Source organism: Danio aesculapii, chromosome 7 (assembly GCF_903798145.1).
Source record: "Danio aesculapii chromosome 7, fDanAes4.1, whole genome shotgun sequence".
NCBI classification, from domain to species: domain Eukaryota; kingdom Metazoa; phylum Chordata; class Actinopteri; order Cypriniformes; family Danionidae; genus Danio; species Danio aesculapii.
Window position 1 is genome coordinate 73,054,727 of NC_079441.1, and position 24,563 is coordinate 73,079,289.

At 34.8% G+C, this 24,563-nt stretch overlaps 1 protein-coding gene across 1 annotated transcript; it reads left to right on the forward strand.

The window, feature by feature from the left end:
• Positions 1–1,680: 1,680 nt before the first annotated feature.
• LOC130232532 (hepatocyte growth factor activator) lies at positions 1,681–23,866 on the forward strand. The gene is made up of 14 exons (XM_056462479.1): positions 1,681–2,120; positions 3,373–3,436; positions 3,536–3,629; positions 9,204–9,277; positions 11,430–11,570; positions 13,608–13,739; positions 14,399–14,509; positions 15,237–15,411; positions 16,729–16,826; positions 17,952–18,195; positions 20,014–20,153; positions 20,689–20,829; positions 22,383–22,525; positions 22,632–23,866. The coding sequence occupies exons 1-14, from the start codon at positions 1,923–1,925 to the stop codon at positions 22,845–22,847; spliced, it is 1,971 nt and encodes a 656-aa protein (XP_056318454.1). The 5' UTR covers positions 1,681–1,922; the 3' UTR covers positions 22,848–23,866.
• Positions 23,867–24,563: the final 697 nt, after the last annotated feature.

The window sequence follows — 24,563 nt, forward strand, 5'->3', positions numbered from 1 at the left end:
GAATGAACAGTGCTAATATTGAGATTACTGCTTAAATTAAATGATTAAAGGCTTGAATAGTATTTACTATGTCATGAATTAGCAAGTAACATTCAGATCTTGATTTACGCACAGAGATCATGTGCTTGAGGATTGAGAATGGGTGAGTCTGTTATGATATATAACTATGAATATGCTAAATATTTATGCATAATTTACTTTCACCTCACCTGAGACGCAATTTATACTGTAAACAGATGATGTCACACACTGACGTGTTCACACTCTGGCATTTGACCCACATATTCATTCATTCATAGTCTTGAGAAGCGTCAGTGGGTGTGGCTAAACCATACTTGACACGTCTGTCAAAATCTGCGGGAGGAGCAGAAGCTGAAATTTAAAGGGACAGTTCACCAAAATATAAACCCCTGCCATCACTGTTACAAAATCTGTTAGAGTTTCTTTATTCTGTTGATAGATATTTGATAGAAGATATTTTGAAGAAAGTGTAGTACTGTGGGAGTCAGCGGTTACCGGTTTCCAGCTTTCTTTGAACACATAAAGGTGTAGCATCACTTGAGGGAGATTAGATGAGTCAATTTCCATTTTTGGGTGGCCTGTCCCTTTAACAGCATTTCATTCTTTCAGTTTCACTCCGATCACACACACTAACTCCGCCTTCATGACTGTGAATGATTGCCCATCCTAAAGTGTGTGTGTGTGTGTGTGTGTGTGTGCGTGCGTGCGTGCGTGCGTGCGTGCGTGCGTGCGTGCTTTTCCTGATTCTTTTTGTGTGTTCGAAATCAAGTCTAAAGTCAAAGTCAAAGAAGTGTGTGTGTGTGTGTGTGTGTGTGTGTGAGAGAGAGAGAGAGAGAGAGTGAGAGAGAGAGAGAATGTTTGTCATTGGGTATACAAAGTAAAGAATGGTTATTCATTTGATAATATTAATAACAAAAATAATATTAGCAATGTGATAGTATAGTAGTATAATAATAATAGTATTAATAATATAGATAATAATAGTAGATAATAGTTTATTATCATTATTAATATGAATAAAACCCAAACAATTGATATGTATTATTAGTAATATTGATATTTATTTATTTATTTATTTATTTGTTTGTTTATTATTATTATTATTATTATTATTATTATTATTATTATTATTATTATTATTATTATTATTGTTGTTATTATTAATAATATTATTATTCACCCCAAAAAACAGAAGAAGAATGTTAATCAATAAGGAAAATACAGACATATTTTTAATATTTTCTTCTTCTTCTTCTTCTTCTTCTTCTTCTTCTTCTTATTATTATTATTATTATTAATAATAATAATATTGCTATTGTTATTATTATTCAGCCCCTACAAAAAGAAAAATTCTAATCAATAAGGAAAATAGGGACGTATTTTTATTATTACTATTATTATTATTAATATTATTATTATCATTAATAATAATAATAATAAATACACATTACACAATTTTAATTGTATATATTATTATTTATCTTTATATAAATTTTATGTAGTATATAATACATTTTATTTTTTGTTGTTATTATTAATTTTTGAGTGAACTATTCCTTTAAAATCCAGCATTGGTCATTTAATATGTAATGTGATGATTAGCTCTGCTTCACATTAACCACACACCAGCTGGCTGTTCATATTTTCCGCTCAGTCTGCGCTCATAATATGAGGAATTCCCAAAGTTTCGGTCTGTGGATGATTAACGCACACACACGCGCCTCTCTCATCACGGGTGGGTGGACTGATTGATCCCGTTGCCATTGGCGACGCGCCGACATCAAAGCATTTGGATCGGCATTACATCATCACGGGCTCGCGCTGGGTTTGGTCCTCCAGGTGTGACCGCGGCACTTTCTCCTGGGTTTTGCCGCTGAAGGGGCGTCATCTTCGGCGAGATAATGGAGGATTCCCGCGAGGAGAAACACTGTGTCGGTTTATCCGGAGCTTTGATTTCCAGTGAAAGCTGCCCGAGAACGGCTCGCACAGAAATGTCCTGCTTGGATTTTTATGTGTTTCCTCCAGTTGTGACTCGTCGAGAGTTTTTCCTTCTGCTGGTGTTTTGGATTTTACTGCCCCGTTTGCAGTGTGCTGGAGCGGTGAGTGTCCCGTATGCGAGGATTGCTCAATTTTACTTTCATAAACATAATAGTTTCAAAGTCAAAGTCAGATTTATTGTCAATTCAACCACATGTACAGGAGATATAGAGGATCGAAATTAGGTTACTCTCAGACCCTGGGTGCCTAGCATATAATATTAATACAAAAAAAGTTTTAAAGAAAGAATTTACAATAAATACAATTATACATAAAATGTGATCTAAAAATATACATAAAAATCTAAAACATATGTAAAGAATAAAAATGTGTAAACAATACAATACAATGACATTAAGAGCATATGGCAATGAATAAATTAGTTTTTAACAAATGAATTATGCATTAACTTTTAATTTATAATTATAATAATGAATTAATTTTTAATAAATTATAGCAATGAATAAATTAATAAATTAATTAGTTTTAATAACTAATTAATAACTGTTTTTTGTCTTTGTCATGATGACAGCACATAATATTAGACTAGAAAATGTTTCAAGACACTAGTATTCAGCTTAAAGTGACATTTAAAGGCTTAACTAGGTTAATTAGGGTATAGTTAGGGTAATTAAGCAAGTCATTGTATAACAGTGGTTTATTCTGGAGACAATCCAAAACTAATATTGCTTAAAGAAGCTAATAATATTGACCTTAAAATGGCTTTAATAAAATTAAAAAACTGCTTTTATTTTAGCCGAAATAAACTAAATAAGACTTTCTCCAGAAGAAAAAATATTATAGGAAATACTGTGAAAAAATTGGAATATTATAGATCTTACTGTGAAAACTAATATATATATATATATATATATATATATATATATATATATAATAATAATTCATGTTTGTATACTTTCTCTCTCTCCAAAATTAAATTATATGGTCACACTTTATTTTAATTTACAGATCACTCTATCAACTAACCATTAAGTAAGACTTTTAGCTCATTAAACTCACAATTCTCAGCTTTCTAATAGTTATTAAATGGGTTTATGCATTGGCTAGAGATGTGGAATAGGCTAAGATCATACTTTATAAGTAATAAACAGCCAATATATTAATAATAGACAGCTAATACGCAAAATTGTGTGAATTGTAACAAGCTAAAGTGTTACCAAACTCTCTCTCTCTCTCTCTCTCTCTCTCTCTCTCTCTCTCTCTCTCTCTCTCTCTCTCTCTCTCTCTCTCTCTCTCTCTCTCTCTCTCTCTCTCTCTCTCTCTCTCACTCACTCTCTCTCTCTCTCTTTAAAGCGTAAGCAGCCTCCTGGTATTAAAATATTAGTTTCTGGACAATCCAAGGCCGTAACTCAGAAAGGTATGAACTCTTCTCTAATTGCTTTCAGTCCACAGTTTCTGTTTGCAATTTGTAGATTACAAATGTGTGTGTGTGTGTGTGTGTGTGTGTGTGTTTTAGTTTTCACAACAGATGGCAAAGAGTGCAAGTTTCCTTTTCGCTTTGGAGGGACGATTTATAACCAGTGCATCGCTATGAACTCTAACAAGGCCTGGTAAGAAACACGCACACTGACATACACAAACACACACACACGTGCACTGTTTGCACACATTCAGTGATACTTTTAATTTTAATCACAGAGAAATCAGTAATCCACCCAGTATTTTTATCTCAAGTCTAGTCAACAATGTTAAGCTAAAGTTCAGAAGCTCGTTCTCGATCTCTAAATCGTTTCCAGATGCAAGAATCTGCATGCGGAGAATGTATTTGTTTATTAAATAGTTTGGCTAATTTGATGTTTTCAGTTACTACTAATAATAGTGTACAGCTGTCATCATCATCATCTCTGTGTTTAACTCAACAAACCACAATAGACGATACAATCAGATCCTAACCACTTACATGAAAAAGTAATACTATAGTAATTCATAGTAAATAGTACAGTGCTTTTGATCCATACTATAGTCAAGTACTTTATTTAATTGATCTGTTGTGGTGATTCTACAGTTGCTATGGCAACACAACAACTATAGAAACTGATCTGTTGTGGTGATTCTACAGTTACTATGGTAACAACAACTATAGTAATTGATTAGTTGCTGTGATTCTGCAGTTGCTATGGTAACACAACAACTATAGTAATTGATCTGTTGTGATGATTCTACAGTTGCTATGGATACACATCAACTATAGTAATTGATCTGTTGTGGTGATTCTGCAGTTGCTATGGTAACACAACAACTATAGTAATTGATCTGTTGCGGTGATTCTACAGTTGCTATGGTAACACAACAACTATAGAAATTGATCTGCTGCGGTGGTTCTACAGTTGCTATGGCAACACAACTATAGTAATTGATCTGTTGTGGTGATTCTACAGTTGCTATGGTAACACAACAACTACAGTAATTGATCTGTTGTGGTGATTCTACAGTTGCTATTGTAACACAACATCTATAGAAATTGATCTGTTATAGTGATTCTACAGTTGCTATGGTAACACAACAACTACAGTAATTGATCTGTTGTGGTGATTCTACAGTTGCTATGGTAGCACAACAACTATAGTAATTACTCTGTTGTGATGATTCTACAGTTGCTATGGTAACACATCAACTATAGTAATTGATCTGTTGTGGAGATTCTGCAGTTGCTATTGTAACACAACATCTATAGAAATTGATCTGTTATAGTGATTCTACAGTTGCTATGGTAACACAACAACTATAGAAATTGATCTGTTGTGGTGATTATATAATTGCTATGGTAACACAACAACTACAGTAATTGATCTGTTGTCATGATTCTACGGTTGCTATGGTAGCACAACAACTATAGTGATTAATCTGTTGCGGTGATTGTACAGTTGCTGTGGTAACACAAGGACTATAGTAACTGACCTGTTGTGGTGGTTCTTTATTTGCATTTAAGAGCTAAAATGAACGAGTTATTCAATGTTGTTCACGTTTCATATGAAATTTCTTTAGAATATTTAACTGTAATATAGAATACCATAACAAATACCACCATATAAATATTTACTTTGCCACAATAGCTAGAAAAGTGCTGGAATAGTTAAAAATGCACCTGGAATGTGCTAAACAATACTTAAATTTGACTTAAGTAAGGGTATAAAAACCCTGAGTATCCTGTAGTAAAGGCTGAGTAAGAGTCTTGGTTTGAGATAAATATTTGGTTTCGGCTGGTTTACTTCTTTAAGCTGAGAGTTTCATTCACAGCAGCTCATAATGTCTGTAATTACGAGATTCCAGCGTGTAAATAGAGTTCACGTCCTCGTAATTACAACCTGTAAACTGGGACCTTTCTTTCTTCATTTGAGATTTTTTCACCTGAGATTAACACTGATAGTGTCGAAACACAAATGCACAAATCTGAGATGTGAAGAGATTCAAATAAAACATCAGAATTTATGATGATTTATACACATTTGTATGTTTAATGTTTTTAATCTGAACAGCCGTCACCATTTCCTGCCATTATATAAATCACCAAGCGCCACAGAATCAGCTTCAAATCTTCACCTACATGTTGGATGACCTGTGGGTGTGTAAATTACAGGAAATGTTCATTTTTGTGTGAACTATCCCTTTAAAACCACATAAAAGAATCCAAACCCACATCCTTAATGAGTTAAACCTCACTGTAACATATCTCACCACACATCCATTAATTCTGATGTAGTTTATAATCCCAGTGTGAACTCATCTGCAGCTTGAGTAACTTCCACCAAACCGACTGACCTGCAGATTTAACCCAGTGTGTGTGTTTGTGTCGTCATCCTCGTCTCTGCTGTGTGTAAGTGTGTGTGTGAGTGGATGAATGACTGCACACTCTGACTTCATAAACACTTATAAACAGTGCGCATGAGTGACTCTTATCAGGGCAGCGATGAGAGATCAAGCGGGCGGTGTGGTTTTTAATGTGAACAAGTGTGTGCAGATCTCCATATGGAGCAACTCTCACTACAAAAACACACCCGAGGGTTTGCTTATGCCTCACTGCTGAGAGACACTGCTTTCAACTGGATTCGCTACCTGAAATTGAGAATATTTTGTAACTTTCTTATTGACATATAGGAATTTGTTATTTGCTTACTGACATTTAGGAATTCTTGATTATGGCAAGAAGATAACACTTTAGTTTAAGGGCGAATTCTTATTTTTAACTACCTAGCGTCACCTTGATGTCAAAAATGCAGCCGTATTTTATGTCAATTGACTTCCCTAATGTCAAACGTCATCAACTTGCAGTCTAACACTGATGTCAAAAAACACATCAAAAAACCTAATCAGTTTTATGTTAGTTGATTACATTGATGTCAAAGTGACATAAAATTGACATCTAACGTTATTGTCAAAAACAGGTCAAAAATTCGAATTGATTTTATGTCGATTGACTACCTTGATATCAAAATTACATTAAATAACATCTAAAACTGTCGTCAAAAACATGCAGAAAAAAAAGCAAAATGAATAGCCTGATGTTGAAATGACATCAAATTGACATCTAAAATTGATGTCAAAAACACATAAAGAATGTAAATCGATTTTTACAATTGATCACTTTGATATCAAAACAACATCAACTTGACATCTAACACTGTCGTCAAAAAGCGTAAAAAAATAGTAATTGGTTTTGTCAATTGATGACATTGATGTCAAAACAACATAAAATTGACATCTAATGTTGACATCAAAAACACTTAAAAAAACAGATTACATCTCAATTGACTACCTTTGATGGTAACAACATCAAATTTACATCTAGAACTGATGTCAAAACCATGTAAAAAAAGCTAAATGAATGCCCTGATGTTGAAATGACATCAAATTGACATCTAAAATTGACATCAATAAACACGTCAAAAATGCAAATCGATTTTGTCAGCTGACAACCTGTATGTCAAAACGACATCAAATTAACATCTAAAATTGATGTCAAAAAACATCAAAAATGCGAAATGACTACCTTTATGTGAAAACGACATCAAATTGACATCTAAAATTGATGTAAAAAAACATCAAAAATTAAAAATGACTACCTTTATGTCGAAACAACATCAAAATGACATCTAAAATTGATGTCAAAAAACATCAAAACTGCGAAATGACTACCTTTATGTCAAAACGACATCAAATTGACATCTAAAATTGATGTAAAAAAACATCAAAAATTAAAAATGACTACCTTTATGTCAAAACAACATCAAAATGACATCTAAAATTGATGTCAAAAAACATCAAAAATGCGAAATGACTACCTTTATGTCAAAACGACATCAAATTGACATCTAAAATTTATGTCAAAAAACATGTAAAAAATGTAAATCAATTTTCTCAATTGATTACTTTGATATCAACTAATCAACTTGACGTCTAACACTGTCGTCAAAAAGCATGAAAAAATAGTAATTGGTTCAATGTCAATTGATTACATTGATGTCAAAATGACATAAAATTGGCATCTTTTGTTGACATCAAAAACACATCAAAAATACCAATAGATTTCATGTCAATTGACTACCTTTTAAGTTAACAACATCAAATTTACATCTAGAACTGACGTCAAAAACATGTAAAAAAATACAAAATGAATACTCTGATGTTGAAATGACATAAAATTGATATCTAAAATTGACATCAAAAACACATCAAAAATACCAGTAGATTACATGTCAGTTCATTAACTTTGATCTTAACAACATAAAATTAACATCTAGAACTGACATCAAAAACATGTAAAAAAAAAAGCTAAATGAATACCCTGATGTTGAAATGACATCAAATAGACATCTAAAATTGACATCAGTAAACACGTCAAAACTGCAAATCGATTTTGTCAGCTGACTACCTTTATATCAAAACGACATTAAATTGACTTCTAAAATTGATGTCAAAAAACATGTAAAAAATGTAAATCGATTTTTTCAATTAATTACTTTGATATCAAAACAACATCAACTTGACATCTAACACTGATGTCAAAAAGCGTGAAAAATGGTAATTGGTTTTGTCAATTTATTACATTGATGTCATCAAAAATGATTTGGGTCAGTTGACCATATTGATGTGAAAACGACATCAAATGAATCAACAGTTTTGAACAAATCATTTGAACTACTGATAATGATTCATTGCATCCCTGAGTAATTAACCCTAATTAACAATTTCTAAATGAATCAGTAGTTATGAACAAATCATTTGAATGAGCCACAATGATTCACTAAATCACTCAGCAATTAACCCTTTTGAACAATTTGTAAATCAATTAGTAGTTTTGAACAAATCATTTGAATCAATGATAATAATTCATTGAATCACTCAGCAATTAACCCTAATTAACAGTTTCTAAATGAATCAGCTGTTCTGAACAAATCATTTGAATGAACTATATTGATTCAGTAAATCACTTAGCAATTGATCCTAATTAATCATTTCTAAATGAATCAGCAGTTTTGAGCAAATCGTTTGAATGAACTATATTGATTCAGTAAATCACTTAGCAATTGATCCTAATTAATCATTTCTAAATGAATCTGCAGTTTTGAGCAAATCGTTTGAATGAACTATATTGATTCAGTAAATCACTTAGCAATTGATCCTAATTAATAATTTCTAAATGAATCAGCAGTTTTTAACAAATCATTTGAATGAACTATATTGATTCAGTAAATCACTTAGCAATTGATCCTAATTAATCATTTCTAAATGAATCAGCAGTTCTGAACAAATCATTTGATTGAACTATATTGATTCAGTAAATCACTCAGCAATTGATCCTAATTAATATTTTCTAAATGAATCAGCAGTTTTGAGCAAATCGTTTGAATGAACTATAATGATTCACTGGATCACTCAGCAATTAACCCTTATTAACAATTTCTAAATGAAGCAGCCATTTTGAACAAATAATTTGAATCAATGATAATGATTCACTGAATCACTCAGCAATTAACCCTAATTAACAATTTCTAAATGAATCAGCATTTTTTAAATAATCATTTGAATCTGGGGTGAACTGTCCCTTTAAGTGAATATAACCAATAGTTGTTGATTGATCATTAATTTGATGCATGTTTTTCTGTGTGTTTGGATGATTTGTTTAGGTGTTCGCTCACACACAACTTTGACCGTGATCAGAAGTGGGGATTTTGTAGTTCACACACACGACTGTATAACGGTAAGACATTTTTATTGTAATTATTATGAAAAATGAACACGTCAGCAATCAGATTCAATATAGATCCTTGCAATATTAATCATGCTTGATAAAAAGGCACCAGTTGTTTTAACAATATTAAACAACAATAAAACAAACATTTACATTTTAGATATAAGACAGAAAATTGTCTTTTTTTTCTGTTTTGCCTGTGGATAAAAAAGATTCTTCTTGAATGAATCATTGTTTTTGAATGAATCATTGTATTTCAGTTCAGTTTAGTGACTCAGTGATTCATTATGCATAAGATTACACATTTCATAATACAAATATTATTTCACTTGCCATTTTTATTTTTCATTTTCCTTATTTTTATTATTTTAAGTAGCATATTACTACTTAAGAAATAACTATAATAAGCTTGTAACTAACTGGAAAAGTAACTTAATGGATAAATTAACTGAATAATAATATTAATAATTGTAATATTCACAATGCTCCTTCATTTTATAATGTTTGTCAATTTTATAATATTTATGTGTGTCATTTTTTAGTATCTATTTTTTTGTATTTATATATATATATATATATATTATTATTATTATTGACCATAATTTAATGTTATAATCAGTAGGCTTTTTAATAAAGTTTCAGTAGTTTCACTACTCCAGCTGAACAGTTTTTTTAAATTCTGTGTTCGTCTAATATTTATTTATGTTTTTTATATCTAAATCTATTTCTACATTTCATTATGGTTATTTTCAGTTATAAAAAATGAAATGTTTCCTTGGCATCTTGTTGATATAGATAAGCTTACAGTTATGTAATATATTGTAATATTTTAAATATTTTATTTTATTTTATTTTATTTATAATTATTTAATACAATTTTATAATTTTCCTTTTATTTTATTTTATTTTATTTTATTTATTTTATTTTATTTTATTTTATTTTATTTTATTTTATTTTATTTTATTTTATTTTATTTTATTTTATTTTATTTTATTTTATGCAATTTTATAATTTTCCTTTTCTTTCTTTTTATTTTATAATTTTATTTTATTTTATTTTATTTTATGCAATTTTATAATTTTCCTTTTCTTTCTTTTCTTTTTATTTTATAATTTAATTAAATTTTATTTTGTTTTGTTTTATTTATTTTATTTTATTTTATTTTATTTTATTTTATTTTATTTTATTTTATTTTATTTTATTTTTCTCTCTTTTTATTTTATCATGTAATTTAATTAAATTTTTTGCAATTATTATTCTTGGCGGCGGCTTCATGGTGGCACATTGGGTAGCATGTTCGCCTCACAACAAGAAGGTCGCTGGTTCGAGCCTTGTCTGGGCCATTTGGCATTTCTGTATAGAGTTTGCATGTTCTCCCCGTGTTGGCGTGGGTTTCCTTCAGATGCTCTGGTTTCCCCCACAGTCCCAACACTACATCAGTGTGTGTGTGTGTGTGTGTGTGTGTGCGTGTGTGTGTGTGTGTGTGTGTGTGTGAATGAGTGTGTATGTATTCCCAGTACTGGGTTGTGGCTGGAAGAGCATCCGCTGTGTAAAACATATGCTGGAATAGTTGGCGGTTCATTCCGCTGTGGCGGCCTTTGATAAATAATGGACTAAACCGAAGTAAATTGAATTATTATTCTTTATTTTACAATAATATTACAATAATATTCTTACTTTTTATAAATAACAGCAATTCTGCTACTAACTGTAAAGTAAGTCAACGACTAAATTAACAACAAAACATCATAACTTCAATATTCACATCGCCATGTTTTATTTGATATAATCAAAAATATAATGCACGATCACCCATCCGCAGCGTCATCTCTGTCCTGAATGGATTTACGGCAGAAAGTGTGGGTTTAGCAGGATGTTTTACTTTGGGAGCTCGGTGTTTATGTCAATGCATAAGTGACACGCTTTGTTTGTAGAACGCAGACGTGTTTATAACAGCAGATGCACAGAGTTTGTTCAAACACACTTTTAGCCGCACGCACCGCTTTCTGGAGGACGAAACTCTGAGGCTTTGAATATCTCATTAATATATTCATTAAATGTTTAGTGTAAAGTCAGATTCCACAGGTCATGGATGCTTCTGGATATCATGGCATTTTAAAAGGCTTTAATTTAGACATTCAAACATCTGTTTTCCCTCAGGTTTTCTTCCTCGGCATGGAGATCTGAGTGTCTGTCTGTCGAACCCGTGTCTGAACGCTGGTGTTTGTGCCTCGAACACTCACAGAAACTCTTTCCACTGCATCTGTGCTGACGGATTCACTGGAGCTCTGTGTGAGAAGAGTGAGTGGAAAACACTAATGAATGGCTTTGATCCTAATTGTGGCGTTTTGGTGACTGTCGCTTTAAATTCAAATGAGATTTTCAAAAGAGGGCGGAGCTACATATGCCTGTGTGTCAGCATAGTGGCAGATTTAAAACAGGACTAATGGTATCTGTGTGTAAAAAGTGAAATAAAAGTCATTTTTGCATAATAGGTGCCCTTTAAGAAGTTAATTCTCAAATCTTTCTGTATGTCTACATATAATCAACTGTTTAACTACGTATTTATCCCAAACACCTTTAAATATCGAGCAAAAAACATGATACCAAACAAAACAAGTGTGACTAACTAAACGATATCATAAAGCATGGTAGCACCATGGTAAAACATGCTTAGAAATGTGGTAAATCCAACACAATCTCACGGCAATTCGTAACTTTTTGATTTAGTGGCTAATTCGTACGATATAATTTGGACAATTTAGTACGATTTGCTCCCACAATGACGGTTGGGTTTAGGGGTGGGGTTAGGTGCCACACCTCCTTTTTAAAATCGTACAATTTCATACGACTGAAGTTTTTTTTCTCACCGTTGTTGTGAATTGCATCAATATGCATCGTTCATGATTTATGTGATTATACAGTCACTATGGTAACAAAACGACTAAAGTAAATAATCTGTTGTGTTGATTCTACAGTTGCTATGGTAACACAAACACAACAGTAATTAAGCTGTTGTGATTCTATAGTCGCTAGGGGTAACACAAGCACTGCAGTAATTGATCTGTTGTGGTGATTCTACAGTTGCTATGGTAACACAAGAAGTAGAAGAAATAATATGTTGTGGTGATTCTATCGTTGCTATAGAACTATAGTAATTGATCTGTTGTGGTGGTTCCACAGTTGCTATGGTAACACAACTACTATAGTAATTGATCTGCTGTGGTGATTCTACCGTTGCTATGGTAACACAACAACTACAGTAAATCTATTGTTGGGATTCTACAGTCGCTATTGTAACAATACAACTATAGTAATTGATCTGTTGTGGTGATTCTGCAGTTGCTATGGTAACAAAACAACTATAGTAATTGATCTGTCATGGTGATTCTATTGTTGCTATGGTAACACAACAACTAAAGTAAATCTATTGTTGGGATTCTTCAGTCGCTATGGTAACAATACATCTATAGTAATTGATCTGTTGTGGTGATTCTACAGTTGCTATGGTAACAAAACAACTAGTAATTGATCTGTTGTGGTGATTCTACAGTTTCTATGGTAACAAAATAACTAAAATAAATAATCTGTTTTTGGGATTCTACAGTTGCTATGGTAACACAATAACTACAGTAATTAATATGTTGTGGTGATTCTACAGTTGTTATGGTTACTAGACAACTACAGTAATTAATATGTTGTGGTGATTCTACAGTTGTTATGGTTACTAAACAACTACAGTAATTGACTGTTGTGGGGATTCTACTGTTGCTATGGTAACACAAACGCTACAGTAAATCATCTGTTGTGGTGATTCTACAGTTGCTATGGTAACACAATACTGTAGTTTTCTACAGCTATAGGGTATATTATGCTACATTAGACCACAGTTTACTATAGTAAGACAATTATTATAGCTTATCAGTTTACTATAGTTAATACTAGAGTATGCTGGAACATTCACTAACACATAGTCTATGTTTACATCATAATACACTATAGTATGGTTCAAAAGGTCTTTACTATAAATTACTATAGTATTTATTCATGTAGAAATACTAATAACTGCCCACTTTATTTAAACAAAAGGAGTACTATTAAATATAATACACAATTATAGTACATTATTATTACTATAGTATGCTATATATTTCTATAGTATTTTTTAAAGTGGGTTCATAAATGGGTGTGCATCAGAGGTTTGATTTCTCAGTGTCTCCATCATGCGTTTCCATGTCCTGAAACTCTCTGATGTTCAGTGCTATCATGTGTCCGTCTCCTCTTTTGTCACCTGGTATTGTGTGCTCCTTCAGGGTTTTGTGTTTGTGTGTTTTGTAGGGAAATGCTACGAGCCGCTGCATCTGAAGCATTATGATATCGGAGAGTCGTGGAGCCGGATTTACCTGCGGAGCGTGGAGATGTGCACGTGTGTGAGCGCCGGAGCCGTCTGTGAACGCACACGATACACCGGTACAGATCATGTTACACATCATACACAACATCAGTGAGAAGACAAATCACATGCTTTAACTGTACACTGGTTAAAGAGGACCTATTATGCCGCTTTTTACAAGATGTACAATGCGTCTCTGAGTGTGTAGTGATGTTTGAGCTCAAAATAGCACACGAATAATGCTTCACAACTCTCTCTCTTTTAGGCTTTGATCCTAATTATGGTGTTTTGGTGACTGTCGCTTTAAATTCAAATGAGATCGTGCTCTTTTTAAAAGTGGGCGGAGCTATAAAAACCTATGAGTCCTATCATTTTAGTTCAGTGTATTGCGCCGCAGGATGCCTATTCGCGTCTTTGCATTGACTGAACATGTAAATCACTCGCGCTTGATGCTTCATCCACGTCTGGTGTGAACGCAACATAATAGCTAATGGACAGACGGCTGCTTCTCACTCAGGGCTGCTGTTTATGCTAATGTGGAGAGATGGGCACTAGTGGGCGCTACACACCTACTGTGAAGATATCAGAGAACAATTTAACTCAGTATACGGCACCTTTAATGCCAATTTATGCTGTGTGTGTGTGTGTGTGTGTGTGTGTGTGTGTGTGTGTGTGTGTGTGTGTGTGTGTGTGTGTGCGTGCGTGCGTGTGTGTGTGTGTGTGTGTGTGTGTGTAGTGTGTTCCAGAAATCCCTGTGAAAATGACGGAGTGTGTAGGATGATTGAAGCCACTGGTGAAGAGGTGTGTGGATGCATATCCGGATATACTGGACAATACTGTAATATCAGTGAGTATAAACACACACACACACACACACACACACACACACACACGTGCACATACACACGTGCACATACGTACATACATACATACATACATACATACATGCATATTTGCACACAAACACACACACATACACACAAAACACACACACACACACACACACAAAAAACACACACATATACACAGAAACACAAACAAACTTACACACATATATATATATACGCACACACACACAGACACACACACAAACACAAACTTACACACAAATATACGCACACACACAAACATAAAGACACACACACAAACACAAACATACACACAAATATACGCACACACACAAACATAAAGACACACACACACACAAACACAAACATACACACAAATATACGCACACACACAAACATAAAGACACACACACACACACAAACACAAACTTACACACAAATATTTGTGTGTTTATATGTGTGTATGTGTGTGGGTGTATGTCTATGTGTGTGTGTGTGTGTGTGTGTGTGTGTGTGTGTGCGTGCGTTTGTTTATGTGTGTGTGTGTTTGTATATGTGTGTATGTGTGTGTGTGTGTGTGTGTGTTTGTTTATGTGTGTGTGTGTTTATATGTGTGTGTGTGTGTGTGTGTGTGTGCGTGCGTTTGTTTATGTGTGTGTGTGTGTGTTTATATGTGTGTGTTTATGTGTGTGTGTGTGTGTGTGTGTGTGTGTGTGTGTGTGTCAGACCCAGCAGAGCAGTGTTACCGTGGTTCCGGCTCTGAGTACCGCGGTGTGGTGAATGTGACTCTCTCCGGCTCCTCGTGTCTGCACTGGAACTCAGAGCTGCTGCTGAACGAGCTCACAGTGGAGACGGTGGACAGCGCCACCCGCAGGGGACTGGGGGAACACGCCTACTGCAGGTGCGCACATACACACACACACACACACACACATACAGACACATATATTTACATGTACACACATACTCACACAAACACATATTCACATGCACATACACACACACACACAAACATAATCTTACACACACAATCATATACACACACAAACACAAACACACACAAACAAATACAAATAAACATACACGAACACAACAGAAACAACAAACAAACAAACACACACACACACACAAATAAAAATACATGCACACACAAACACACACAAACAAACACACACACACACAAATAAAAATACAAACACACACACACACAAATACAAACACATGCACACACAAACACACACAAACAAATACAAACACACACACAAACCAATACAAACACGCACACACCCAAATACAAACACACGCACACACAAACACATACACACACAAACAAATACAAACACACACACAATCCAATACAAATACGCACACACCCAAATACAAACACACACACAAACAAATACAAACACAAAAAAATACAAACAAACACAAACACACACAAGCCAATACACACACACAAGTACAAACACACACACACACACACACACACAAGCAAATACAAATGCACAAATACAAACACACACAAACAAATAATAACACACACACACACACACAAACAAGAGAAAACTCACTAATACAAACACACACAAACAAATAATAACACACACAAATACAAACACACACACACACACACACAAACAAATACAAACACACACAAATACACACACAAATCAATTAAAATGCACACACACAAATACAAACTCACACACACACACACACACAAATGTACACACACATACACACACATACAAAGTCAGTTCAGACACACACACACACACGCAGTGTTTTATATTTTCTGCAGATGACTGGAGTCACACATGCAAAAGTTTAGTTTGTTGTCAAGTGTTGCTCGTATTTTATGAAGGCGCGCGTGTGTGTGTGTGCGTGTGTGTGCGTGCGTGTCTGTGTGTGTGTGTTTGTGCGTGTGTGTGTGTATGTGTGCGTGTGTGTATGTGTGTGTGTGTGTGTGTGTGTGTGTGTGTGTGTGTGTGTGTGTGTGTGTGTGTGTGTGTGTGTGTGTGTGTTTGTGCGTGTGTGTGTGTGTATGTGTGCGTGTGTGTATGTGTGTGTGCATGGTTGTGTGTGTGTATGTGCGCGTGTGTGTGTGTGTGTGGGTGTGTGTGTGTGTGATTTGGTTTTGATTCAGCAGATATTAGAGTTTGTGCAGTGTGTGTTGAAGTGTGTGTCTGATCTGCTTTCATGTGTCTTCATCCATCAGAAACCCTGATGAGGATCAGCTGCCGTGGTGTTACACAATGATGGACACACACATTTCATGGGAGTACTGCGACATCCCAGCCTGCAGCAAACCACAGCGTCAGTACAACACACACACACACACACACACACACACACACACACACACATGTACACACACACATGCTCACATACTGCATACACACACACACACACACACACACACACACACACACACACACACACACACACACAAATGCACACATACGAATGCACACATACTGTACACACACACAAAAGAGCACACACACATATACACACAAACAAATACACGAACTAATACAAACACACACACACACACAAATAAAAAATAAAAATACAAACACACACAAACAAATACACACACACAAACAAATACAAGCATACACACACACACAAATACAAACACACACTCACAAACAATTACACACATACACACAAATATACACACACACACACACACACACACACATAAATACAAACAAACACACACACAAACAATTACACACATACACACAAACACACACACACAAAAAATTACACACATACATACACACACACACACACACACACACATACACACACACACATATACAAGCACACACAAACACAGATAATCAGACAAATACAGTAAATACAAACACAAACACACACGCACAAATACAAATAAACTCACGCGCACACACATACATGCCACATGCAAACCGCCCCACACACATGCAAACAAATAGAAACGCACACACACACACACACACACACTCACACGCACACACGCACACACACACACACACACACACACTTCTCCAGAAGTGACTCATCAATAGTAATGAATGAAGCCCGAGGATGATAGAGTTTAGTGTAAATTCTGCAGAATCTCCGCTGTGTGTGTGTGTGTGTGTGTGTGCGCGTGGGCAGATGAAGCGCCGCCTGATTTATGGCTCATAATAAACTCTTGACTTCATGAGGCTGGAATGGCATCAACATATTATTGATTTTATTAATGCAGAATCCAGCAGAGACACCAGTGAATGCTGGCGGACGAGTCTGAGCACGCTGTTCTTATGCTCCGATGTGTGTGTGTGTGAGTGTGTGTGTATGTGTGTGTGCATAAATTACAGTGGAAAACAGTTCAGTTCAGTACAATTTTGTGCACCAAAGTTTGTCAGTGTGTATTCAGATGTGTATTCCTGTGTGTGTGTTCTCCAGCGGGCCGCAGAGCTCCTGTAATAATGTCTGCTCCTCCGCGTCCGTCCCGAAACCCCGCCCGTCCTCCAGTGTGCGGAAAGCGGCACAAGAAGCGCATCGGCCGGACGCGAATCCTGGGCGGGACGTCTGCATTACCCGGCGCTCACCCCTGGATGGCAGCGCTGTACATCGCAGACGAGTTCTGTGCGGGAACACTGGTGGCGTCCTGCTGGGTCGTTTCAGCTGCTCACTGCTTCCTGCGCAAGTATGACTAAGCATTTATACGCATAACGGGTTTACAAGTGTACCACATTTAAACATAGACGTAAAAATAACGTTCAACTTAAATTATTTCAGTAGTATTTAGCTTGGGCGCAGTACCTGACATGACCACCAGGTAACCTACAGGTTCCAGTGGTGACTATATAAGGGCATCCTCTATTTTTGTGTGTTTTGTGGAATATGAACCATACATGTTTGTATGGTAGACATCAATTTCTAAAGTTGTACATCGCAGACGTGTTCTGTGCGGGAACACTCATGTCGTCCTGTTGGGTCGTTTCAGCCGTTCACTGCTTCCTGCGCAAGTATGACTGAGCGGTTATACCGATAACACCTTTACTGATGTACCACTGTTTGAAAATAGACGTAAAAATAACGTTCAACTTATTAACAATCTTCAGCAGGTGTAAATGTATATATTAAATTTAAAGTTTTATTAATATAAATTTAAACCATGAGCTTTGAGTAGTATTTAGTTTGGGCGCAGTACCGAACATGACCACTAAACCTCCAGTTTCCTCCAGAAATTTGCCATATAAGGGCATCCTCTATTTCCGTGGATGCTTTCAGGGAAAGGAACCATATTTTTTCATATTTTTTGACAATAATTGTCAAGTAAACGTCTAATTCGAAAGTAGTTTGGGCGTTTTGAATTTAGCCTTTAAAAATGCATATCCTGGGATGGACATCTGCATTTTAACAGAATAAAACAGGAATTTTGGCAGAAAAACAAAGGTAAATATTTGAACAAACTAAACACCAAATTTAAAGTCGATATCTCAAAAACGGTGCTTTTAGTAGGTTTTAGTTTGGGCGCAGTACCAAACATGATCACCAGGTGACCTCCAATGATTATACAAGGGTGTCCTCTAGTTTTGTGTATTATTTGAGGAATATGTACCATATTTTTTCATACTTTTAACAATAATGGTTAAGTAGACATCAAATTCTGAAGTTGTTTGGGCATTTTGGTGGTACTTAATTAGAATTTAGCCTCTAAAGACGCGTATGCTGGGTGGGATGTCTGCATTAGACAGGAAAAAAACTGAAACTTTGAGAGAAAATCAAAGGTAAATATTTGAACAAACTATATACCAAATTTGAATTTGTTTATAATTATATTTATTATAATTATGTTTGAATGCAGTACCAAACATGACCACCAGGTGACCTCCAGTTTTCATTGGTGACCATATTAGGGCATCCTCTATTTCTGTGTATGCTTTCGGCCGTATGAACCATATTTTTTCATTCTTCTGACAATAATTGTAGGAAAGGCATCACATTCTAAAGTTTTATGGCCATTTACTTTGTATTTAGCCTCTAAAAAAACATTTTTGAGACATTGAGATGTGTGTTATAGTTGGCGCTGCATCACAAACTGAGAATGTTTTGTTTTTTCTAATATTTAATACATGTTAAGTCCATTGTTTTGTTAAATGACACAGTTGATGTTATCTTTTGAGGTTTCTAACCATTTTTTTTCTGTGATTTAACATTTCCTCGTCGCAAATTAATTCAATTTAGTTTATTCGTATAGCGCTTATCACAATAATTATCTTTCTTCATCTTCAGATATTAATAAAAGGCTGTTGCTAATGTTCATCAAAAATCAGTCAAGAAATAAACTAATTCTAAGAAACGTTGAGTCCTAAATGTTCCCACAGGTTGTATAGGGTGACAGTAAATGTGCTTAATTACTCTTTAATTACTGTAAATGACTCTTCATCCAGTTAAAGGGTTAATGACCATCATTCTGACTCCATACAGCTCTATAACCTTCAGTTTTTCTCTCTTTCAGTCCATTAAAGTCTCAGATTCGGGTTGTTCTCGGTCAGCACTCCTTCAACGACACCGGACCCAACACCAGGACGTTTGCTGTTGCCGACTACATTTTCTACCCTAACTACACTCAGTTCGAGCCCACCCTAAATGATATCGGTGAGTCTGGATTACCAATACTGAAACATCATTTCATTCATTCATTTTCTTCGGCTTAGTCCCTTTATTAATCAGGGGTCACCACTGCGGAATGAACCGCCGACTTATCCAGCATATGTTTTACACAGCGGATGCCCTTCCAGCTGCAACCCAGTATTGGGAAACACCCATACACACTCATTCACACACACATTCATACACTACGGCCAATTTAGCTTATTCAATTCCTCTATAGTGCATGTGTTTGGACTTGTGGGGGAAACCCACCATGTTTCAGTCCAAACACATGCACTATAGGGGAATTGATGAACTAAATTGGCCGTAGTGTATGAATGTGTGTGTGAATGAGTGTGTATGGGTGTTTCCCAATACTGGGTTGCAGCTGGAAGGGCATCCACTGTGTAAAACATATGCTGGATAAGTCGGCGGTTCATTCCGCTGTGGGGAGCCCAGATGAATAAATGGACTAAGCCGAAGGAAAATGAAAGAATGTGTAATATAAATAGTTTGTTGTTGTATGTTGTTGTTTGTGTAGTGTTGGTGAAGCTGAAGAAGCAAGATGGTCGCTGTGCTCTGAAAACCCCGTTCATACGGCCGATCTGTCTGCCCACGAAAAACACCACATTCCCGGATCACTCCTGCTGCAAGATCTCCGGCTGGGGACACATGCACGAGAGTCAGTTCGCACTTTCTGCTCCTTTTGTGCAGTTTTGTCATTATCATATAATAATAATAATAATAATAATAATAATAATAACAGCAACAACAACAATAATATATTTTATTTATGATGCGCTTTTCTTAAACTTAAAGCAATACAATTTATATAAACGAACAAGCAATACAACCAAAATTTAACCACACACATTTACCTTTTGTTATTGTACTTACGTATCTTATTATTATTATTATTATTATTATTATTATTATTATTATTATTATTTAATTTTATTCTACATCCTTTTTATCAATTCTTGACATACTTCTGACGTTGCAAAGGATGAGATAATGAGGGGAATTCATTGTAGAAGCAAAGGTACTTAAATACACAGAGAAATAATTAGCAGAATATTCACAGGCTAAAATATTAACTCAGGAGATTCAGTTACTGTAGTTCAAACAGTTCAGGAGATTCATTTGATTCAGGAGATTCAGTTACTGTAGTTCAAACAGTTCAGGAGATTCAGTTGACTCAGAAGATTCAGTTACTGTAGTTCAAACAGTTCAGGAGATTCATTTGACTCAGAAGATTCAGTTACTGTAGTTCAAACAGTCCAGGAGATTCAGTTACTGTAGTTCAAACAGTCCAGGAGATTCAGTTACTGTAGTTCAGACAGTTCAGGACATTCAGTTGACTCAGAAGATTCAGTTACTGTAGTTCAAACAGTTCAGTTGATTCAGGAGATTCAGTCAACTTAGGAGATTCAGTTACTGTAGTTAAACAGATCAGGAGATTCAGTTACTGTAGTTAAACAGTTCAGGAGATTCAGTTACTGTAGTTAAACAGACCAGAAGATTCAGTTACTGTAGTTCAAACAGTTCAGGAGATTCAGGAGATTCAGTCAACTTAGGAGATTCAGTTACTGTAGTTCAAACAGTTCAGGAGATTCAGTCAACTCAGGAGATTCAGTTGACCTAGGACATTTAGTTACTGTAGTTCAAATATCTTAGGAGATTCGTTCAACTCAGGAGATTCAGTTAATGTAATACTATGTAGTTAATGTAATGTAATAATGTAATTCAAACAGTTCAGTAGTATCAGTCAACTTGGGAGATTCTGTTGACTCAGAGGATTCAGTTACTGTAGTTCAAACAGTTCAGGAGATTCAGTTGATTCAGGAGAGTCAGTTACTGTAGTTCAAACAGTCCTGGAGATTCAGCTGATTCAAACAGTTCAGGAGATTCAGTCAACTCAGAAGATTCAGTTTACTCAGATGATTCAGTTACTGTAGTTCAAAAAGTCCAGAAGATTCAATTGATTCAAACAGTTCAGGAGATTCAGTTGATTCAAACAGTTCAGGAAATTCAGTTACTGTAGTTCAAACAGTCCAGAAGATTCAATTGATTCAAACAGTTCAGGAGATTCAGTTGATTCAAACAGTTTAGGAGATTCAGTCCACTCCGGAGATTCAATAGATTCTGTTATATCTGGAGAATCAGTTGATGTGCAGTGTTGTCTGTCATGTGTGGACAGACTGTGTGAATGTCACTGTCTGTGTGTGTGTTCAGAGGCGAACTCGTACTCTAACCTGATGGAGGGTGTAGTGAAGATCGTGCCGTTTGAGCAGTGCTCGTCTGCTGATGTTTACGGGTCAGAGGTCAGATCTGGGATGATGTGCGCCGGCAGCGACTCCTGCGTGGACGCCTGTCAGGTCCCAAATATACAATTATACAACTGTGTGTCTGTGTCTCTGCTTTTCAGCCGATGCATATTAGTGTGTGTTGGTCTGTTAATGTGTGTGTGTGTGTGTTCTGCAGGGTGACTCTGGCGGTCCGCTGGCCTGCGAGTGTGAGGGTGTGAGTTTTCTCTATGGGATCATCAGCTGGGGCGACGGATGCGGACGCTCCGGGAAACCAGGCGTTTACACACTCGTGCCCAAATACTCGGACTGGATCAACAGAGTCATCAGAAAACAAACCGCCGTGAACAGAGTCAAGATCCGCGTCTGCATCGGCCGCCAGTGCCAGACATAACCTGAAGACTTTATTATTATGAATATTAATATATTATCTGAGATCCTTCAGCACAGCCCGCATGTTACTGACCATAACATAAATACAGCTGAAGTCTGAGTTATTAATCCTCCTGTGCTGTTTCACTCATTCAGTCAATTTCCTTCAGTTTAGTCCCTCATTCATCAGGGATCGCCACAGCGGAATGAACCACCAACTATTCCAGCATATGTTTTACACAGCAGATGCCCTTCCAGCTGCAACCCAGTACTGGGAAACAGCCATACACACTCATTCACACACACTCATACACTACAGCCAATTTAGTTCATCAGTTCCCCTATAGTGCATGTGTTTGGACTGAAACCGGAGCACCCGGAGGAAACCCACACCAACACGGGGAGAACATGCAAACTCCACATAGAAATGACAACTGACCCAGCCGGGACTCGAACCAGCGACCTTCTTGCTGTGAGGACATAGTGCTAACCACTGAGCCACCGTGCCACCTGCACTTTCTAATCATAATAGTGTTAATAACTCATTTCTAATTACTGATTACCTTTGTCATGATGACAGTAAATAATATTAGACTAGATATTCTTCAAGACACTAGTATTCAGCTTAAGTGACATTTAAAGGCTTAACTAGGGTAATTAGGGTAAAGTTAGGGTAATTAGGCAAGTCATTGTATAACAGTAGTTTATTCTGGAGACTATCCAACACTAATATTGCTGAAGAGGGCTAATAATATTGACCTTAATATGGTGTTAAAACAATTAAGAACTGCTTTTATTCTAGCTGAAATAAAATAAATAAGACTTTCTCCAGAAGAAAGAATATTATAGGAAATACTGTGGAAAATTCCAGAATCTGTTCAACATCATCTGGGAAATGTTTGAGAAAGAGTAAATGTTGCACAGGAGGACTCATAATTTTGCCTTCAGCTGTATTTATTTTTTATTATTGCGGTTGTATTTATATCGTGACACTGTTATGCAAAGCGTTATGCAAAGTTTTTTATTTTTTTATATTTTTTACACATGAATAAATGTTTTAGATTAATTATTGGTGGTAATGTGTGTTTTTTATTTATAAAGAATGCTCACAATATTAATTATTTGGTCATAATAAATTAAATTGTAATCATTTGGGGGTGGGGGGTAATTTAATATATATTTATTTTTTTTTCCCTTGTTTTTTTGCATTTTATTTCTGTTGTAGTTAAACTAAGTGAAAATAACAATTATTATTATTATTATTTATTATTTTTTTCATTATTATTATTATTTAGTATTATTTAGTATTATTATTATTATTTATTATAATTTATTTTTATTATAATTATTATTTATCTGTTTATTATAATTTATTACTATTATTATTTATTATTATTACTATTATTATTTATTATAATAATTTATTATTATTATTATTATTATTATTATTTATTATAATAATTTATTTTTATTATTATTATTATTATTATTATCATTTATTATTATTATTATTATTTATTATAATAATTATTTTTATTATTATTATTATTATTATTATTATTATCATTATTATTATTATTAATATTATTATTATTATTTATTATTATTATTTTTATTATTATTATCATTATTATTATTATTAATATTATTATTATTATTTATTATTATTATTATTATTATTATTATTATTATTATTATTATTATCATTATTATTATTATTATTAATATTATTATTATT

Coding starts and splice junctions, on each gene's coding strand:
- LOC130232532 (XM_056462479.1), top strand. CDS start 1,923: ATGGAGGATTCCCGCGAGGAGAAACACTGTGTCGGTTTATCCGGAGCT. Junction 14,510..15,236: donor TGGACAATACTGTAATATCA/GTGAGTATAAAC, acceptor TGTGTGTGTCAG/ACCCAGCAGAGCAGTGTTAC. Junction 15,412..16,728: donor GGGGAACACGCCTACTGCAG/GTGCGCACATAC, acceptor TTCATCCATCAG/AAACCCTGATGAGGATCAGC.